The sequence below is a fragment of the Mobula hypostoma genome, unplaced genomic scaffold, assembly GCF_963921235.1.
Source record: "Mobula hypostoma unplaced genomic scaffold, sMobHyp1.1 scaffold_130, whole genome shotgun sequence".
Taxonomy (NCBI): Eukaryota; Metazoa; Chordata; class Chondrichthyes; order Myliobatiformes; family Myliobatidae; genus Mobula; species Mobula hypostoma.
The window spans coordinates 26479-44559 of record NW_026948240.1 but is presented as its reverse complement, the minus strand read 5'-3'; the positions used below and the strand labels follow the sequence as shown (position 1 = coordinate 44559).

Genomic DNA, 18081 nt, shown 5'->3' with positions numbered 1-18081 from the left:
CCTCCAACTTCCTCCACACTCAGTGAGTCACTCCCTCACTCACCATCCTGTCACCCTCCTTCCCATCACTCCCCCTCCCTCCACCACTCAGTGAGTCACTCCCTCACCCTCACCATCCTGTCACCCTCCTTCCCATCACATCACTCACAACCCCCTCCCCTCCCTCCACACTGTGAGTCACTCCCTCACTCACCATCCTGTCACCCTCCTTCCCATCCCATCTCTCGCAAACCCCTCCCCTCGCTTTCCTCTCCCCGCCACCTCGATGTTGTTCAACTTACGCTGGATGGCTGCCATTTTGCGATGCCAATTTTCTCCTCTCCTCATCGCCCTCTCTCTCTGTTACCCAGTGAGTCTCTCCCCTACCCACCCCGTCACTCCTGACACCCTCTCCTCTCCGTCCCCTTGTCCTTTCTCCCGCCATCCAACATATCCTGGGTGGTGAACATTTTCCGATGGGAAATTTCGCTCCCTCACCCGATCCCTTCCCTCTCTCGTTGAGTGAGTCTCTCCCCTCTCCCTCCGTTCAGACACTCAACTCTCCGTCCCATCAGCCCTGATCGCGTCTCGACCCCTCGCTCCCCCTTTCCCCCGTCCACACCCCACTTCTTGCCGTCCATCTTATTTGCGAAGGATCGTAACCACCCACCCTTCCCCCACACTCCCCATCCTGTTCCTGCCCACCCTGTCCTATCAGACCCCTCTCTCCTAGTCCTGCAACTTCCCCTCCCTTCCCGTCCCATCAGATCCCCTCCCAGCTCGTCCCATAACTTTCCCTCCTTCCTGGTCACATCACTCCCGCTCCCTTCCTGTCGTTTCACTCCTCCTCACCCCGACTCTATCTGATCCACGTCACCACCAGTTTGTGACAGGAACTCTCGCCTCCCCTTTTCATCCCCTATTGACTTCGCCATGGTCACCGTCTCATCAGTCCACTCCTCATCCCGTCACTCCTCTTCCTCCCAAATCCCTCACCCCTCCTCCCCAAAACCCACGTGTATATGTGTATGTGTGAATATCTGAGATGTATACATTAGTTTATTCAATGACAACATTATGAGAATTAAAACACATATACAAGACTATATAAAACACACATTAAAATAATGTTATTACAATCAATAACACACTCGATCCCGGGATTGTATCCACGGGCACCGCATGTTCCTTCGCCATAGATTCTGTGTGCGACAGTGGCCATTGTAAGTCAGTGTCTCACTCCATCCCTGGCGGCCACATTAACCAAGGAACACACACAAAAATACTGGTGAACGCAGCGGGCCAGGCAGCATGTCTAGGAAGAAGTACAGTCGACGTTTCAGGCCGAGACCCTTTGTCAGGACTAACTGAAAGAAGAGATAGTCAGAGATTGGAAAGTGAGAGGGGGAGGGGGAGGGATGGAGCCAAGAGCTGGACAGGTGATTGGCAAAAGGTATACAGAGATGGAGAAGGGGAGGGTCATGGGACAGGAGGCCTAGGGAAAAAGAAAGTGGGAGGTGAACCCACTATAGTGAGAGGGACAGAGGGAGAAAAAAAGGGAGAGAAAAAATGGGGAAAAATAATAATGATAATAAATAATAAATAAGGGATGGGGTATAAAGAAGAGGTGGGACATTAACTGAAGTTAGAGAAGTCAATGTTCATGCCATCAGGTTGGAGGCTACCCAGACGGAATATAAGGTGTTGTTCCTCCAACCTGAGTGTGGCTTCATCTTTAGAGTAGAGGAGGCCGTGGATAGACATGAGAGAATGGGAATCGGACATGGAATTAAAATGTGTGACCACTGGGAGATCCTGCTTTCTCTGGCGGACAGAGCGTAGATGTTCAGCAAAGCAGTCTCCCAGTCTGCGTCGGGTCTCGCCAATATATAGAAGGCCTCATCGGGAGCACCGGACGCAGTATATCACCCCAGCCGACTCGCAGGTGAAGTGTCACCTCACCTGGAAGGACTGTCTGGGGCCCTGAATGGTGGTAAGGGAGGAAGTGTAAGGGCATGTGTAGCACTTGTTCCCCTTACAAGCATTAGTGCTGGGTGGGAGATTGGTCGGAAGGGATGCGGGGTGGGGGGAAACGAATGGACAAGGGAGTCGCTGGGATTGTGTGATGGGACGGTGTGGAGGGAGATTCACTCTGTTTCTGACCCCGGGAGTGTGTGATGGGACAGCGCGGAGGGAGCTTCACGCTGTGTCTGACCCCGAGAGTGTGTGATGGGACAGTCAGGGCCCCAGACATATTTATTTATTATTTCCCTTTTTTCTCCCTCTGTCCCTCTCACTATACCCCTTGCCCATCCTCTGGGTTTCCCTCTCCCCCTTGTCTTTCTCCCCGGACCTCCTGTCCCATGATCGTCTCAAATCCCTTTTGCCAATCACCTGTCCAGCTCTTGGCTCCATCCCTCCCCCTCCTGTCTTCTCGTATCATTTTGGATCTCCCTCTCCGCCTCCCACTTTCAAATCTCTTACTAGCTCTTCCTTCAGTTAGTCCTGACGAAGGGTCTCGGCTATACCTCTTCCTAGAGATGCTGCCTGGCCTGCTGCGATCACCAGCAACTTTGATGCGTGTTGTTTATTATCAAAGTACTTATTTGTCACCATATACTACCCTGAGATTCTTTTTATTGCAGTCATTTACAGGACAATCGATCTTTTTTGCAGAATTTATGAAAAACTATAGAAAAACAAAGTCTAACCAACAAGCAACGTGCAAAGGAAGGAAAATTTGTGCAAATAAAATATTAAATAATAATGACATGAGTTGTAAATTATTTGAAAGTGAGTCCGTAGGTTGTGGAATCAGTTCAGAGATGATGTGAGTGAAGTTATCCACTCCGGTCAGGAGTCACCCGTGTCTCAGAAAAAAACCCCGCCATCATCGGGCCCTTCCTGTCTGTGTAATTCCCCGGCATCAAACGTAAAAGTTGCCGGTGAACGCAGCAGGCCAGCCAGCATTACGTACTCCCGGGATAATCCCACCCCGGGACACCGGTGTCCCAGACTGAGCCCCGGCCCCCGGGCTCTTCCTGTCTGTGTCATTCCCCAGGGTCTCGAACCCGCACATCCGGCGGAAGCTGCGCCGCTGGACAGGAGGAGGAAATACGTCACCACGGGAGACCAGCGAACGGCACACAGCGCGAGGCTGAAGCCAGTTCCGGTAAAATCCGTTGGGAATTAAACCTGGCGCGTGGCCATTAAAGGTAAGGGGAAGGTGGGGGGCGGGGTTAAAGGGGAGGGTGGGGAATCGGCCAAAATGTCCCCATCCCGCGGGCGGGGATGTTCACACATTCAGATGTTCACACGATCACTGTCAGTCCGGGTCTGGGTTCCTGCAGAGATCTCAGTTCCTTCTCCCCGGTCTCACTGAACCGATTGTTCCACAGCCTGAAACAGATGGGAGAATAAAGATGAAATAAACAGATTACACAACAGTGTCAGTAACAGGGGACTGGGGTTAATGTTTCAACAACACTCACAGACAAATATCACCAGAAAACCCGCGGATCCGCTGATATTTTATCACATTGAACATTAACACAAACACTCACCGGATCAGCTCCAGACTCGGGAGGGTCAGTATGAGGCGGCGGAGAGCGGGGACAGATCCGTCTGTCAGCGAGTTTAATCCCAGTTCCAGCACCGTCAGTGATGGGTTTGTACTGAGAGCGGAGACGAGATCCTCGGCACCAGAATCTGTGAGACCGACACCCCACAGCCTGGAGATGAGAGAGAGTGAGGGTGAAGGACACAGAGAGACAGGAGATGGTACAAATCCCCAGTGTTTATCAGTAACACAATTACTGATCACATTAATGTTCAGTGTCAGACACCCAGTGACTGTAAACACAATCTCCCACAGTCTGGTACTTACCACAGTCTCTGTATTTTACACTCCGGGTTCCTCAGAGCCGCAGACACCAGTTTCACTCCTGAATCTCCCAGTTCATTAATACTCAGGTTCAGCTCCGTCAGTGATGGATTTGTACTGAGAGCGGAGACGAGATCCTCGGCACCAGATTCTGTGAGACCGACACCGTCCAGCCTGGAGAGGAGAGAGAGTGAGGGTGAAGGACACAGAGAGACAGGAGACGGTACAAATCCCCAGTGTTTATCAGTAACACAATTACTGATCACACTTATGTTCAGTGTCAGACACCCAGTGACTGTAAACACAATCTCCCACAGTCTGGTACTTACTCCAGTTTCTGTATTTTACACTCCGGGTTCCTCAGAGCCTCAGACACCAGTTTCACTCCTGAATCTCCCAGTTTATTATAACCCAGGTCCAGCTCCGTCAGTGATGGGTTTGTACTGAGAGCGGAGGCGAGATCCTCGGCACCAGAATCTGTGAGATCGACATCCTCCAGCCTGGAGATGAGAGAGAGTGAGGGTGAAGGACACAGAGAGACAGGAGATGGTACAAATCCCCAGTGTTTATCAGTAACACAATTACTGATCACATTAATGTTCAGTGTCAGACACCCAGTGACTGTAAACACAATCTCCCACAGTCTGGTACTTACCACAGTTTCAGTATTTTACACTCCGGGTTCCTCAGAGCCGCAGACAGCAGCTTCACTCCTGAATCTCCCAGTTCATTACCACTCAGTCTAAACACAAACAGACAAATTGATGAACAAAGTGATTCAAACCGTGGGTCTGAGGGAGTTTCTCTCACTCGGATATTTCAGGAAACATTAAACCCTTCAGTAAATCACTGATCGGAGTTCCCATCACTGTCAATGTCCCTCACTGCCCAGCTCCAGGGTATTCACCGAATGTCAGTAATTTAGTCTGTCGGTGTGACTCTGTAAAATCCACATATTCTGTCTCATTCCCCGATGGTTAGAAAAGTGTTCCTGATGTGAGAGGGTCGGGATGGGCAGGGATGAAGGGGAGAAAATCCCGCAGTGAAGAAGATTTGTGAATGGGGAAATATCGATGGGAGATGATGGAAGAAAAAGGAGGAAGGGGGAAGGGGAACAGAGATCCCACAGGACGAAGGGGGATGGCATTTGTTACAATTCTTCACAATCGTACTTACTATAGTTTTCCCCAAATCCCTTTACATTGAAACAACACAATGGAACAGTTTCACAGTTCACATGAAAGATAAATCAAGTTACCTCAACTCCTGGCACTTGTGCAGCCCGGGTCCCAGCCGCTGGATTCCTTCACACTGAATGTTGCAAACACCCAGGTCGAGGTATTTTATTGTATCACACAGTCCGATGACATGAGACAGGACCGCACAGTCAATCGGGGTCAGTGTCATTCCACAGAATGAAAGTGTTTCCACTGATCCCAGTGCGGCCTGAGCCAGTCCACGATTCTGAGACTCAAACAGGTAGTGCAATGTGTTCAGGAGGCTCCTTTTACCAGCTTCACTCTCTGTGTTTCCACTCTGACGTTTAACCTCCTCCTTCACCCAGTCAATCACCCGGCAGGTTGTTTGATGAGGAAATGGACCCAGAAACTCCTCCAGGCCCCGAGCTGTCATTGGGGAGGAGAGACCAGCAACAAAACGAAGAAATACCTCAAATCGCCCATCTGTCATGCTGTGGGCCTCAGTGAGGAATTTCAGGATATCCCCGGGATGTGGATTCAGGAATTGTGCGACTGCAGCTACAAACTCTTGGATGGTGAGGTGTGGGAATGTGTACACCACGCTCCGGGCAGAATCCTCTCTCTCCAAAAGCTCCATCAGGAACCCAGACAGGAACGGGGAAGGCTGCAGATTGTACTTGATCAAATCTCCATCTGTAAACACAATCTTCTTCTGGGACACTCCTCTGAAGGCCATCTGACCAACCCTGAGTAACACATCACGGGGGTTCTCAATCTCACGGCCGTGGTTTTTCAGGATGTTGTAAATATAGTAGGAGTACAGTTGGGTGATGGTCTTGGGAACTCGCTGCGGGTCCCTGACTCTTTGTGTGAAGAAGGGGCCCAGTGCCAGAGCGAGGATCCAGCAGTAGGAGGGGTTGTAGCTCATGGTGTACAGGATCTCGTTCTCCTTCACGTGTTTGAAAACAGCTTCTGCCACCGTCTGATCTTCAAAATGCCTGATGAAATATTCCTTCCGTTCCTCACCAACAAATCCCATGATTTCAGCCCAGATACTGATCATTGCCTTTTCCAATAAATGTAACGCAGTGGGACGGGTGGTCACCAGCACTGAACACCCTGGGAGCAGCTTGCCCTGGATTAAACTGTACACAATGTCAGACACTTCACACCACCACTCGGGATCTGGACACTGGTGCTTGGGTTCTGTATCTCTCCGACTGTCAGCAAAATCAATTCTGTGCTTGAATTCATCCAAACCATCGAATATAAACAGCAATCCCTCTGGGTTCTTCCAGACCTCTCTCAGGATATTCCCAAAGTAAGGATACTGATCCAGGATCAGTTCCCTCAGGTTTATTCTGCAGTTAATGGAGTTTAAATCTCGGAATTTGAAACTGAAGACAAACTGGAATTGTTGGTATATTTTCCCCGTGGCCCAGTCATAAACAATCTTTTGTACCATTGCTGTTTTCCCGATCCCTGCGACTCCGGCCACTGCTGCCGAACTCCCAGATTTGGATTTACTCCGGGAAAAGCTGCTCTGGAACAACTGATCAGTCCGGATTTTTTCCAGCTCTCCGCGGAGATGTTCCTCTCTCCACTCCTCGTGGTCTCTGCCTCTTGCCAGCAGCTCATGTTCCACCAGTCTCCGATCTCGAACAGTAGAAATGACCGTGAGCTTAGCGTATCGATCAACCAGCTGGAAAACCTTCACCTTCTCCCTCATCAGGATCGTGTTCACTCTCAGCGTTTCAGTTTGTACCCGCAGAGTCTCCTTGTGTTTCTGTTGAACATCTTCCATGGGAACAGACAGTGGACAAACTGTTAGATGCCTCAACTCAGAACTTAGTATTTAAGCACACAAGAGTTAGCTCAAAGCTATTGCATTAATTGGATTCATCAATGGATGCTCGAACAGTAAAGTAAATTCCATTAACAGACCCCTGACTGGACAGAGAGGCCTGGTCCAGATAAACACCAGATCATCACATTTCACAATTAACTGTGCTGTGAAGGTGAGTATTTCCCTGGTAGTTCACTGACCCCCAACTGTCCTGTACTGGAAACCCCCCCCCCCACTATCAGAGGTGTCATTTTTTCCTGTGGAATAAACTTTTAGTCCCCATTGTTGATGTGGCATCTGGAGATGGAGAAAAGGATAGTGGGCATTCAGTGAAAGGAACAGGTCCGGGAATCACAGCTCCCCCTCCCCTCTCACCATCACCCTGTCAGGGATGTGCGGTGTCTGACAGTGTGTCAGGACCCTGTCAGGGTTGCGTGGTGTCTCACAATGTGTAACGTCCCTGTCAGGGGTGTGTGGTGTTTCACAGTGTTTCAGGACCCTCTCCGGGATGTGTGGGATCTCACGGTGTGTCAGGACCCTCTCAGGGGTGTGTGGTGTCTCACAGTGTGTCAGGTCCCTGTCAGTGGTGTTTGGAGTCTCACAGCATGTCAGGACCTTGTCAGGAGTGTGTGGGGTCTCACGGTGTGTCAGGACCCTCTCAGGGGTGTGTGGTGTCTCACAGTGTGTCAGGTCTCTGTCAGGGGTGTGTGGGGTCTCACAGTATGTCAGGTCCCTGTTCGGGGTGTGTGTGATCTCACAGTGAGTCAGGACCCTGCCAGGGGTGTGTGGGGTCTCACAGTGTGTCAGGTCCTGTCAGGGGTGTGTGGTGACTCACAGTGTGTCAGGATCTTGTCAGGGGTGTCTGGGGTCTCACAGTGTGTCATCACCGTCTCGGGGGTGTGTGGGGTCTCACAGTGTGTCATCACCCTCTCGGTGGTGTGTGGGGTCTCACAGTGTGTCAGGACCCATTTGGGGTGTGTCGGGTCTCACAGTGAGTCAGGACCCTTTTGGGGTGTGTGGGGTCTCACAGTGTGTCAGGACACTGTCGGCTGTGTGGGGTCTCACAGTGTGTCAGGACACTGTCGGGTGTGTGGTGTCTCACAGTGTGTCAGGACTTTGACAGGGGTGTGTGTGGTCTTACAGTGTGTCAGGACCCTGTTGGGAGGGTGTGGTGTGTCACAGTGTGTCAGAACCCTCTCAGGGTTGTTTGAGGTCTCACAGTGTGTCAGGACCCACAGTGTGTCAGTGTCTCACCATGTGTCAGGACACTGTCAAGGGTGTGTGCCGTCTCACAATGTGTCACGTCCCTGTCAGGGGTGTGTGGGGTCTCACAATGTGTCACGTCCCCGTCAGAGGTGTGTGGGGTCTCACAGTGTGTCAGGACCCTGTGAGTGGTTTGTGGGGTTTCACACTGTGTCAGGACCCTGTTGTGTCGGATCTCACAGTCTGTCAGGACCGTGTCAATAGTGTGTGGGGTCTCACAGTGTGTCAGGTCCCTGTTAGGGGTGTGTGAGGTATCACAATGTGTCAGGACCCTGCCAGGGGTGTGTGGATTCTTACAGTGTGTCAGGACCCTGCCAGGGTTGTGTGGGGTCTCACTGTGTGTCAGGACCCTGTGAGTGGTTTGTGGGGTTTCACAAAGTGTCAGGACCCTGTTGTGGGGGATCTCACAGTGTGTCAGGACCCTCTCAGTTGTGTGTGGCGTCTCACAGTGTGTCAGGACACTGTCAGGGGTGTGTGCCGTCTCACAGTGTGTCAGGACCTTTTTGGGGCCCGTGGGGTCTCACAGTGTGTCAGGACCCTCTCAGGGGTGTGTCGGATCTCACAGTCTGTCAGGACCCTATCCAGGGTGTGTGAGGTCTCACAGTGTGTCAGGACCCTGCCAGGGGTGTGTGGGGTCTCACAGTTTGTCTGGACACTGTCAGGGGTTTTTGAGATCTCCCAGTGTGTTAGGATCCTGTTAGGGGTGTCTGGGGTCTCACAGTGCGTCATCACCCTCTCGGGTATGTGTGGGGTCTCACAGTGTGTCAGGACCCTGCCAGGGGTGTGTGGGTTTCACACTGTGTCAGGACACTGTGAGTGGTTTGTGGGGTTTCACAGTGTGTCAGGATCTTGTTGTGGGTGTTGGGGGGTATCACAGTGTGTCAGGACGCTGTTGTGTGGGGTTTCACAGTGTGTCAGGATCTGGTGATGGATGTATGTGGTCTCACAGTGTGTCAGGACCCTGTCAGTGGTGTATGGGGTCTCACAGTGTGTCAGGACACTGTGAGTGGTTTGTGGGGTTTCAAAGTGTGTCAGGATCTGGTCGTGGGTGTGGGGGTTCTCACAGTGTGTCAGGACCCTTCTGGGGTGTGTAGGGTCTCACAGTGTGTCAGGACCCTGTCAGGGGTGTGTGGGGTCTCACAGTGTGTCAGGACCCTCTGGGGTGTGTAGGGTCTCACAGTGTGTCAGGTCCCTGCCAGGATTGTGTGGGGTCTCACAGTGTGTCAGGACCCTGTCAGGGGTGTGTGGGATCTCACAGTGTGTCAGGACCCTTTTGGGGAGTATCGGGTCTCACAGTGTGTCAGGACCCTATCCAGGGTGTGTGGGGTCTCACAGTGTGTCAGGAGCCTGTCAGGGTTGTGTGGGATCGCAATGTGTGTCAGGACCCTGTCAGGGGTGTGTCGGATCTCACAGAGTGTCAGGACCGTGTCAATAGTGTGTGGGAGCTCACAGTGTGTCAGGACCCTGTTAGGGGTGCGTGGGGTCTCACTGTGTGTCAGGACCCTGTTAGGGGTGTGTGGGGTTTCACAGTGTGTCAGGTCCCTGTTAGGGGTGTGTGGGGTCTCACAGCGTGTCAGGACCCTGTTTGGGATGTGTGGGGTCTCACAGTGTGTCTGGACCCTGCCAGGGTTGTGTGGGATCTCACTGTGTGTCAGGACACTGTGAGTGGTTTGTGGGGTTTCACAGTGTGTCAGGACGCTGTTGTGGGGGGTCTCACAGTGTGTCATGTCCCTGTCAGCAGTGTGTGATGTCTCACAGTGTGTCAGTACCCTGTCAGGTGCGTGTGGGATCTTAATGTGTGTCAGGACTCTGTCAGGGGTATGTGGGGTCTCACAGTGCGTCAGGAACTTGTCAGGTGTGTGTGGGGTCTCACAGTGTGTCAGGACCCTTTTGAGGTGTGTCGTGTCTCACAGTGTGTCAGACCCTATCCAGGGTGTGTGGGATCTCACAGTGTGTCAGGACACTGTGAGTGGTTTGTGGGGTTTCACAGTGTGTCAGGACCCTTTTGGGGCCCGTGGGGTCTCACAGTGTGTCAGGACCCTCTCAGGGGTGTGTTGGATCTCACAGAATGTCAGGACCCTATCCAGGGTGTGTGGGGTCTGACAGTGTGTCAGGACTGCGTCAATAGTGTGTGGGAGCTCACAGTGTGTCAGGACCCTGTCAGGGGTGTGTGAGGTATCACAGTTTGTTCGAACCCTGTCAGGGGTGTCTGGGGTCTCACAGTATGTCATCACCCTCTCAGGTGTGTGTGGGGTCTCAAAGTGTGTCAGGACCCTGCCAGGGTCGTGTGGGGTCTCACAGTGTGTCAGGACCCTGTCAGGGGTGTGTTGGATCTCACAGTGTGTCAGGACCCTGTCAGGTGTGTGTGGGATCTCAGTGTGTTTCAGGACCCTGTCAGTTGTGTGTGGCGTCTCACAGTGTGTCTGGTCGCTGTCAGGGGTGTGTGTGGTCTCACAGTCTGTCAGGACCCTGTCGGGGGGTGTGGTGTGACACAGTGTGTCAGAACCCTCTCAGGATTGTTTGAGGTATCACAGTGTGTCAGGACCCACAGTGTGTCAGTGTCTCACCATGCGTCAGGACACTGTCAGGGGTGTGTGGGGTCTCACAATGTGTCAGGACCCTTTTGGGGCCTGTGGGGCTCACAGTGTGTCAGGACCCTCACAGGGGTGTGTTGGATCTCACAGAGTGTCAGGACCGTGTCAATAGTGTGTGGGGTCTCATAGTGTGTCAGGTTGCTGTCAGGGGTGTGTGGAGTTTCACAGTCTGTTCTGTCCCTGTTAGCCGTGTGTGGGGTCTCACAGTGTGTCAGGACCTTGTCAGGTGTGTGTGGCATCTCACAGTGTTAGGTCCTGTCAGGGGTGTGTATGATCTCACAGTCTGTCATGTCCCTGTCAGCAGTGTGTGATGTCTCACAGTGTGTCAGTACCCTGTCAGGTGTGTGTGGGATCTTAATGTGTGTCAGGACTCTGTCAGGGGTATGTGGGGTCTCACAGTGTGTCAGGAACTTGTCAGGTGTGTGTGGGGTCTTAATGTGTGTCAGGACTCTGTCAGGGGTGTGTGGGGTCCCACAGTGTGTCAGGAACTTGTCAGGTGTGTGTGGGGTCTTAATGTGTGTCAGGACCCTGCCAGGGGTGTGTGGGATCTCACAGTGTGTCAGGACCCTTTTGAGGTGTGTCGTGTCTCACAGTGTGTCAGACCCTATCCAGGGTGTGTGGGGTCTCACAGTGTGTCAGGACACTGTGAGTGGTTTGTGGGGTTTCACAGTGTGTCAGGACCCTTTTGGGGCCTGTGGGTCTCACAGTGTGTCTGGATTCTCTCAGGTGTGTGTGGCATCTTAATGTGTGTCAGGACCCTGTCAGGGTCGTGTGGGGTCTCACAGTTTGTCAGGTCCCCGTCGGAGGTGTGTGGGGTCTCACAGTGTGTCAGGACCCTGCCAGGGTCGTGTGGGGTCTCACAGTTTGTCAGGTCCCCGTCGGAGGTGTGTGGGGTCTCACAGTATGTCAGGACCCTGCCAGGGTTGTGTGGGGTCTCACAGTGTGTCAGGACCCTGTCAGGGGTGTGTGGGATCTCACAGTGTGTCAGAACTCTCTCAGGGTTGTTTGAGGTATCACAGTGTGTCAGGACGCACAGTGTGTCAGTGTCTCACCGTGCGTCAGGACACTGTCAGGGGTGTGTGGGGTCTCACAGTGTGTCAGGTCCCTGTTAGGAGTGTGTGGGGTCTCACAGTGTGTCAGGACCCTGTCAGGTGTGTGTTCTATCTCAGTGTGTTTCAGGACCCTGTCAGTTGTCTGTGGCGTCTCACCGTGTGTCAGGTCGCTGTCAGGGGTGTGTGTGGTCTCACACTGTGTTAGGATCCTGATAGGGGTGTCTGGGTTTCACAGTGTGTCATCACCCTCTCGGGTGTGTGTGAGGTATCACAGTGTGTCAGGACCCTGCCAGGGTCGTGTGGGGTCTCACAGTGTGTCAGGACCCTCTCAGGGGTGTGTTGGATCTCACAGAATGTCAGGACCCTATCCAGGGTGTGTGGGGTCTGACAGTGTGTCAGGACTGCGTCAATAGTGTGTGGGAGCTCACAGTGTGTCAGGAACCTGTTAGGGGTGTGTGGGGTCTTACTGTGTGTCAGGACCCTGTCAGGGGTGTGTGAGGTATCACAGTTTGTCAGAACCCTGTCAGGGGTGTCTGGGGTCTCACAGTGTGTCATCACCCTCTCAGGTGTGTGTGGGGTCTCAAAGTGTGTCAGGACCCTGCCAGGGTCGTGTGGGGTCTCACAGTGTGTCAGGACCCTGTCAGGGGTGTGTTGGATCTCACAGTGTGTCAGGAGCCTTTTGAGGTGTGTGGTGTCTCACAGTGTGTCAGACCCTATCCAGGGTGTGTGGGGTCTCACAGCGTGTCTGGACACTGTGAGTGGTTTGTGGGGTTTCACAGTGTGTCAGGACCCTTTTGGGGCCCGTGGGGTCTCACAGTGTGCCAGGACCCTCTCAGGGGTGTGTTGGATCTCACAGAATGTCAGGACCCTATCCAGGGTGTGTGGGGTCTGACAGTGTGTCAGGACTGTATCAATAGTCCGTGGGTGCTCACAGTGTGTCAGGACCCTGTTAGGGGTGTGTGGGGTCTTACTGTGTGTCAGGACCCTGTCAGGGGTGTGTGAGGTATCACAGTTTGTCAGAACTCTGTCAGGGGTGTGTGGGGTCTCACAGTGTGTCATCACCCTCTCGGGTGTGTGTGGGGTCTCAAAGTGTGTCAGGACCCTTTTGGGGCCCGTGGGATCTCACAGTGTGTCAGGACCCTCTCAGGGGTGTGTTGGATCTCACAGAATGTCAGGACCCTATCCAGGGTGTGTGGGGTCTGACAGTGTGTCAGGACCGTGTCAATAGTGTGTGGGAGCTCACAGTGTGTCAGGACCCTGTCAGGGGTGTGTTTGGTCAACACAGTCTGGCAGGTCCCTGTCAGGGGTGTGTGGGGTCTCACAGAGTGTCAGGACTGTGTCAATAGTGTGTGGGGTCTCACAGTATGCCCTGTTAGGGGTGTGTGGGGTCTCACAGCGTGTCAGGACCCTGCCTGGGTTGTGTAGGGTCTCACAGTCTGTCTGGACCCTGCCAGGGTTGTGTGGGGTCTCACTGTGTGTCAGGACACTGTGAGTGGTTCGTGGGGTTTCACAGTGTGTCAGGACCCTGTCAGGTGTGTGTGGGATCTCAGTGTGTTTCAGGACCCTGTCAGTTGTGTGTGGCATCTCACAGTGTGTCTGGTCGCTGTCAGGAGTGTGTGTGGACTCACAGTGTGTCAAGACACTGTCGGGGGGTGTGGTGTGTCACAGTGTCTCAGGATTGTTTGAGGTATCACAGTGTGTCAGGACCCACAGTGCGTCAGTGTCTCACCGTGCGTCAGGACACTGTCAGGGGTGTGTGGGGTCTCACAGTGTGTCAGGATCCTTTTGGGGCCTGTGGGTCTCACAGTGTGTCAGAACCCTCTCAGATGTGTGTGGGATCGCAATGTGTGTCAGGACCCTGTCAGGGTTGTGTGGGGTCACACAGAGTATCAGGACCGTGTCAATAGTGTGTGTGGTCTCACAGTGTGTCAGGACCCTGTCAGGTGTGTGTGCTATCTCAGTGTGTTTCAGGACCTTGTCAGTTGTCTGTGGCGTCTCAGGGGTGTGTGTGGTCTCACAGTGTGTTAGGATCCTGTTAGGGGTGTCTGGGTTTCACAGTGTGTCATCACCCTCTCGGGTGTGTGTGAGGTATCACAGTGTGTCAGGACCCTGCCAGGGTTGTGTGGGGTCTCACTGTGTGTCAGGGCACTGTGAGTGGTTTGTGGGGTTTCACAGTGTGTCAGGATCTTGTTGTGGGTGTGGGGGGTCTCACAGTGTGTCAGAACCCTCTCAGATGTGTGTGGGATCGCAATGTGTGTCAGGACCCTGTCAGGGGTGTGTGGGGTCACACAGAGTATCAGGACCGTGTCAATAGTGTGTGGGGTCTCACTGTGTGTCAGGACCCTTTTAGGGGTGTGTGGGGTCTCACAGTATCTCAGGTTGCTGTCAGGTCCGTGTGGTGTCTCACAGTGTTTCAGGTCCCTGTTAGGGGTGTGTGGGGTCTCACAGTGTGTCAGGACCCTGCCAGGGTTGTGTGGGGTCTCACAGTGTGGACCCTGCCAGGGGTGTGTGTAGTCTCACAGTTTGTCTGGACACTGTCAGGGGGGGCATCTCACAGTGTGTCAGGCCCCTGTCAGGGATGCGTGTGGTCTCACAGTGTGTCAGGACCCTTTTGGGGTGTGTCGGGTCTCACAGTGTATCAGGACCCTGTCAGGGGTGTGTCGGGTCTCACAGTGTGTCAGGAGCCTTCCAGGGTTGTGTGGGATCGCAATGTGTGTCAGGACCCTGTCAGGGGTGTGTGGGGTCTCACAGTGTGTCAGGACCCTGCCAGGGTTTGTGGGGTCTCACAGTGTGTCAGGACCCTGCCAGGGTTGTGTGGGGTCTCACAGTGCGTCAGGACCCTCTCAGGTGTGTGTGGGATCTCAGTGTGTTTCAGGACCCTGTCAGTTGTGTGTGGTGTCTCACAGTGTGTCAGGACCCTCTCAGGGTTGTTTGAGGTATCACAGTGTGTGAGGACGCTTTTGGGGCCTGTGGGGCTCACAGTATGTCAGGTCCCTGTGAGTGGTTTGTGGGGTTTCACAGTGTGTCAGGATCTTTTTGTGGGTGTGGGGGGTCTCACAGTGTGTCAGGACACTGTTGTAGGAGGTCTCACGGTGTGTCAGAAGCCTATCAGATGTGTGTAGGATCACAATGTGTGCCAGGACCCTGTCAGGGGTGTGTGGGGTCTCTCAGTGTGTCAGGAACCTGCCAGGGTTGTGTGGGATCGCAAAGTGTGTCAGGACACTGTTAGGGGTTTGTGGCATCTCACAGTGCGTCAAGTCCCTGTCGGGTGTGTGGGGTCTCACAGTGTGTCAGGACCCTGTCAGGAGTGTGTGGGGTCTGACAGTGTGACAGGACATTGTCAGGGGTGTGTGGGGTCACGCAGTATGTCTGGACCCTGTCAGGCATGTCTGGGGTCTCACAGTGTGTCAGAACCCTGTCAGGGGTGGTCTCACAGTTTCAGGACCATCTCAGGTGTGTGTGGGATATCAATGTGTGTCAGGACCCTGTCAGGGGTGTGTGATGTCTCACAGTCTGTCAGGTCCCTGTCAGGGGTGTGTGGGGTCTCACAATCTGTCAGGTCGCTGTCATGGGTGTGTGGGGTCTCACAGTGTGTCAGGACCCTGTCGGGTTGTGTGGGGTCTCACAGTGTGTCAAGTCCCTCTCAAGTGTGTGTGGGGTCTCACAGTGTGTCAGGATGCTGTTAGGGGTGTGTGAGGTATCACAGTTTGTCAGGACCCTGTCAGGGGTGTGTGGGGTCTCACAGTGTGTCAGGAACTTGTCAGGAGTGTGTGGTGTCTCACAGTGTGTCAGGACCCTGCAAAGGTTGTGTGGGGTCTCACAGTTTGTCAAGTCCCTGTTAGGGGTGTGTGGGGTCTCACAATGTGTCAGGACCCTGTTAGGGATGTGTGCAGTCTCACAGTGTGACAGGACCCTGTCATGGAGTTGTGGGGTCTTACAGTTTGACAGGACAGTGTCAAGGGTGTGTGGGGCCTCACAGCTTGTCCTGACCCTGTCAGGGGTGTGTGGGGTCTCACAGTATGTCATCAGTGTGTAAGCAAGCATGCAGGTACAGCAGGCAGTGAAGAAAGCTAATGGCATGCTGCCCTTCATAACAAGGGGAATTGAGTACAAGAGCAAAGAGGTCCTTCTGCAGCTGTACAGGGCCCTGGTGAGACCACACCTGGAGTACTGTGTGCAGTTTTGGTCTCCAAATTTGAGGAAGGACATTCTTGCTATTGAGGGAGTGCAGCGTAGGTTCACAAGGTTAATTCCCGGGATGGCGGGACTGAAATATGCTGTAAGATTGGAGCGACTGGGCTTGTATACTCTGGAATTTAGAAGCCTGAGAGGGGATCTTATTGAAACATAAGATTATTAAGGGATTGGACACGCTGCAGGCAGGAAGCATGTTCCCGCTGATGGGTGAGTCCAGAACCAGAGGCCACAGTTTAAGAATAAGGGGCAGGCTATTTAGAACGGAGTTGAGGAAAACCTTTTTCACCCAGAGAGTGGTGGATATATGGAATGCTCTGACCCAGAAGACTGTGGAGGCCAAGTCATTGGATGCTTTCAAGGAAGAGATGGATAGAGCTCTTAAAGATAGTGCAATCAAAGGTTATGGGGAGAAGGCAGGAACTGGATACTGATTGTGGATGATCAGCCATGATCACAGTGAATGGCAGTGCTGGCTCGAAGGGCCGAATGACCTACTCCTGCACCTATTGTCTATTTTCTATTTCCTATAGGACCCTGTCCGGGGTATGTGGTGCCTCACAGTGAGTCAGGATCGTGTCAGGGGTGTGCGGGGTCTCACAGTGCGACAGGACATTGTCAGGGGTGTGTGGGGTCTCACAGAGTGTCAGGACCCTTTCAGGGGTACATCGGGTCTCACAGTTTGTCAGGACCCTGTCAGGGGTGTGTGGGGTCTCACAGTGCGACAGGACATTGTCAGGGGTGTGTGGTGTCTCACAGTCTGTCAGGTCACTCTCAGAGGTGTGTGGGGTATCACAATGTGTCAGGATATGGTCAGGCATTTGTGGGGTCTAACAGTGTGTCAGGACCCTGTCAGGAATGTGTAGTGTCTGACCATTGTCAGGGGCCTGTCAGTTGTGTGTCGCGTCTCACAGGGTGTCAGTAACTTGCCAGGGTTGTGTGGGCTCTCACAGTGTGTAAGGATCTTGTTGTGGGTGTGTGGGGTATCACAGTGTGTCAGGACGCTGTTATCGTGTATCTCACAGTGTGTCAGAACCCTCTCAGATGTGTGTGGGATCACAATGTGTGTCAGGACCCTGTCAGTGGCATGTGGCATCTCACAGTGCGTCAGGTCCCCGTCAGGGCTGTGTTGCGTCTCACAGTGCGTCAGGACCCTTTTGGGGTGTGTGGGGTCTCACAGTGTTTCTGAACCCTGTGAGGGGTGTGCCGGATCTCACAATGTGTCAGGATGCTGTCCGGGGTGTGTGGGGTCCCACAGTATGTCAGGTCGCCGTCGAATGTGTGGGGTCTCACAGTGTGTAAGGACCCTGTCAGGGGTGTGTGGGGTCTCACATTGTGCTAGGTCCCTGTCAGTGGTGTGTGGGGTCTCACGGTGTGTCAAGTCCCTGTGAGTGGTTTGTGGGGTCTCACAGAGTGTCAGGACAATGTCAGTAGTGTCTGGGATCACACAGTGTGTCAGTACCCTGTCAGGGGTGCGTGGGTTTTCACAGCGTGTCAGAGTCCTGTCAGGGGGTTTCGGGTCGAACAGTATGTCAGGACCCTGTGAGGGGTGTGTGGGGTCGAACAGTGTGTCAGGACACTGTCAGGAGTGTGTGGTGTCTCACAGTGTGTCAGGACACTGTGAGTGGTTTGTGGGGTCTCACTGAGTGTCAGGACAATGTCAGTAGTGTCTGGGATCACACAGTGTGTCAGTACCATGTCAGGGGTACGTGGGGTTTCACAGTGTGTCAGGGTCCTGTCAGGGGGTTTCGGGTCTCACAGTGTGTCAGGACCCTGTCAGGGGTGTGTGGGGTCTCACAGTGTGTCAGGACCCTGTCAGGGGTGTGTGGGGTCGAACACTGTGTAAGGACCCTGTCAGGGGTGTGTGGGGTCTCACAGTGTGTCAGAACCCTCTCAGATGTGCGTGGGATCGCAATGTGTGTCAGGACGCTGTTAGTTGTATGTGGCATCTCACAGTGCGTCAGGTCCCCGTCAGGTGTGCGTTGGGTCTGACACTGCGTCAGGACCCTTTTGGAGTGTGTGTGGTCTCACAGTGTTTCTGAACCCTGTGCGGGGTGTGTGCTGTCTCACA

The 18081-nt window shown here is 53.4% G+C and overlaps 1 protein-coding gene and 1 long non-coding RNA gene across 3 annotated transcripts in view; one reads left to right on the top strand and one right to left on the bottom strand.

Moving 5' to 3' along the window:
* The first annotated feature begins 3105 nt into the window (after positions 1-3105).
* LOC134342145 (uncharacterized) overlaps positions 3106-18081 on the top strand; it is a 30032-nt gene continuing 15056 nt past the window's right edge. The window contains exon 1 of the long non-coding RNA XR_010016960.1: positions 3106-3194. This is a non-coding gene — a long non-coding RNA (uncharacterized LOC134342145). The remainder of the gene's footprint in view (positions 3195-18081) is intronic.
* Positions 3194-18081, bottom strand: part of LOC134342144 (NACHT, LRR and PYD domains-containing protein 3-like) — a 40655-nt gene continuing 25767 nt past the window's right edge. The window contains exons 6-11 of one of the 2 annotated variants that reach the window (XM_063040118.1): positions 5121-6858; positions 4518-4604; positions 4192-4362; positions 3866-4036; positions 3543-3710; positions 3194-3378 (exon numbers count right to left, since the gene is read on the bottom strand). In XM_063040118.1, coding sequence (XP_062896188.1) covers positions 3291-3378; positions 3543-3710; positions 3866-4036; positions 4192-4362; positions 4518-4604; positions 5121-6858 — 2423 coding nt within the window. In that variant the 3' untranslated portion in view covers positions 3194-3290. The remainder of the gene's footprint in view (positions 3379-3542; positions 3711-3865; positions 4037-4191; positions 4363-4517; positions 4605-5120; positions 6859-18081) is intronic. The other variant, XM_063040120.1, reaches the window with a different exon arrangement.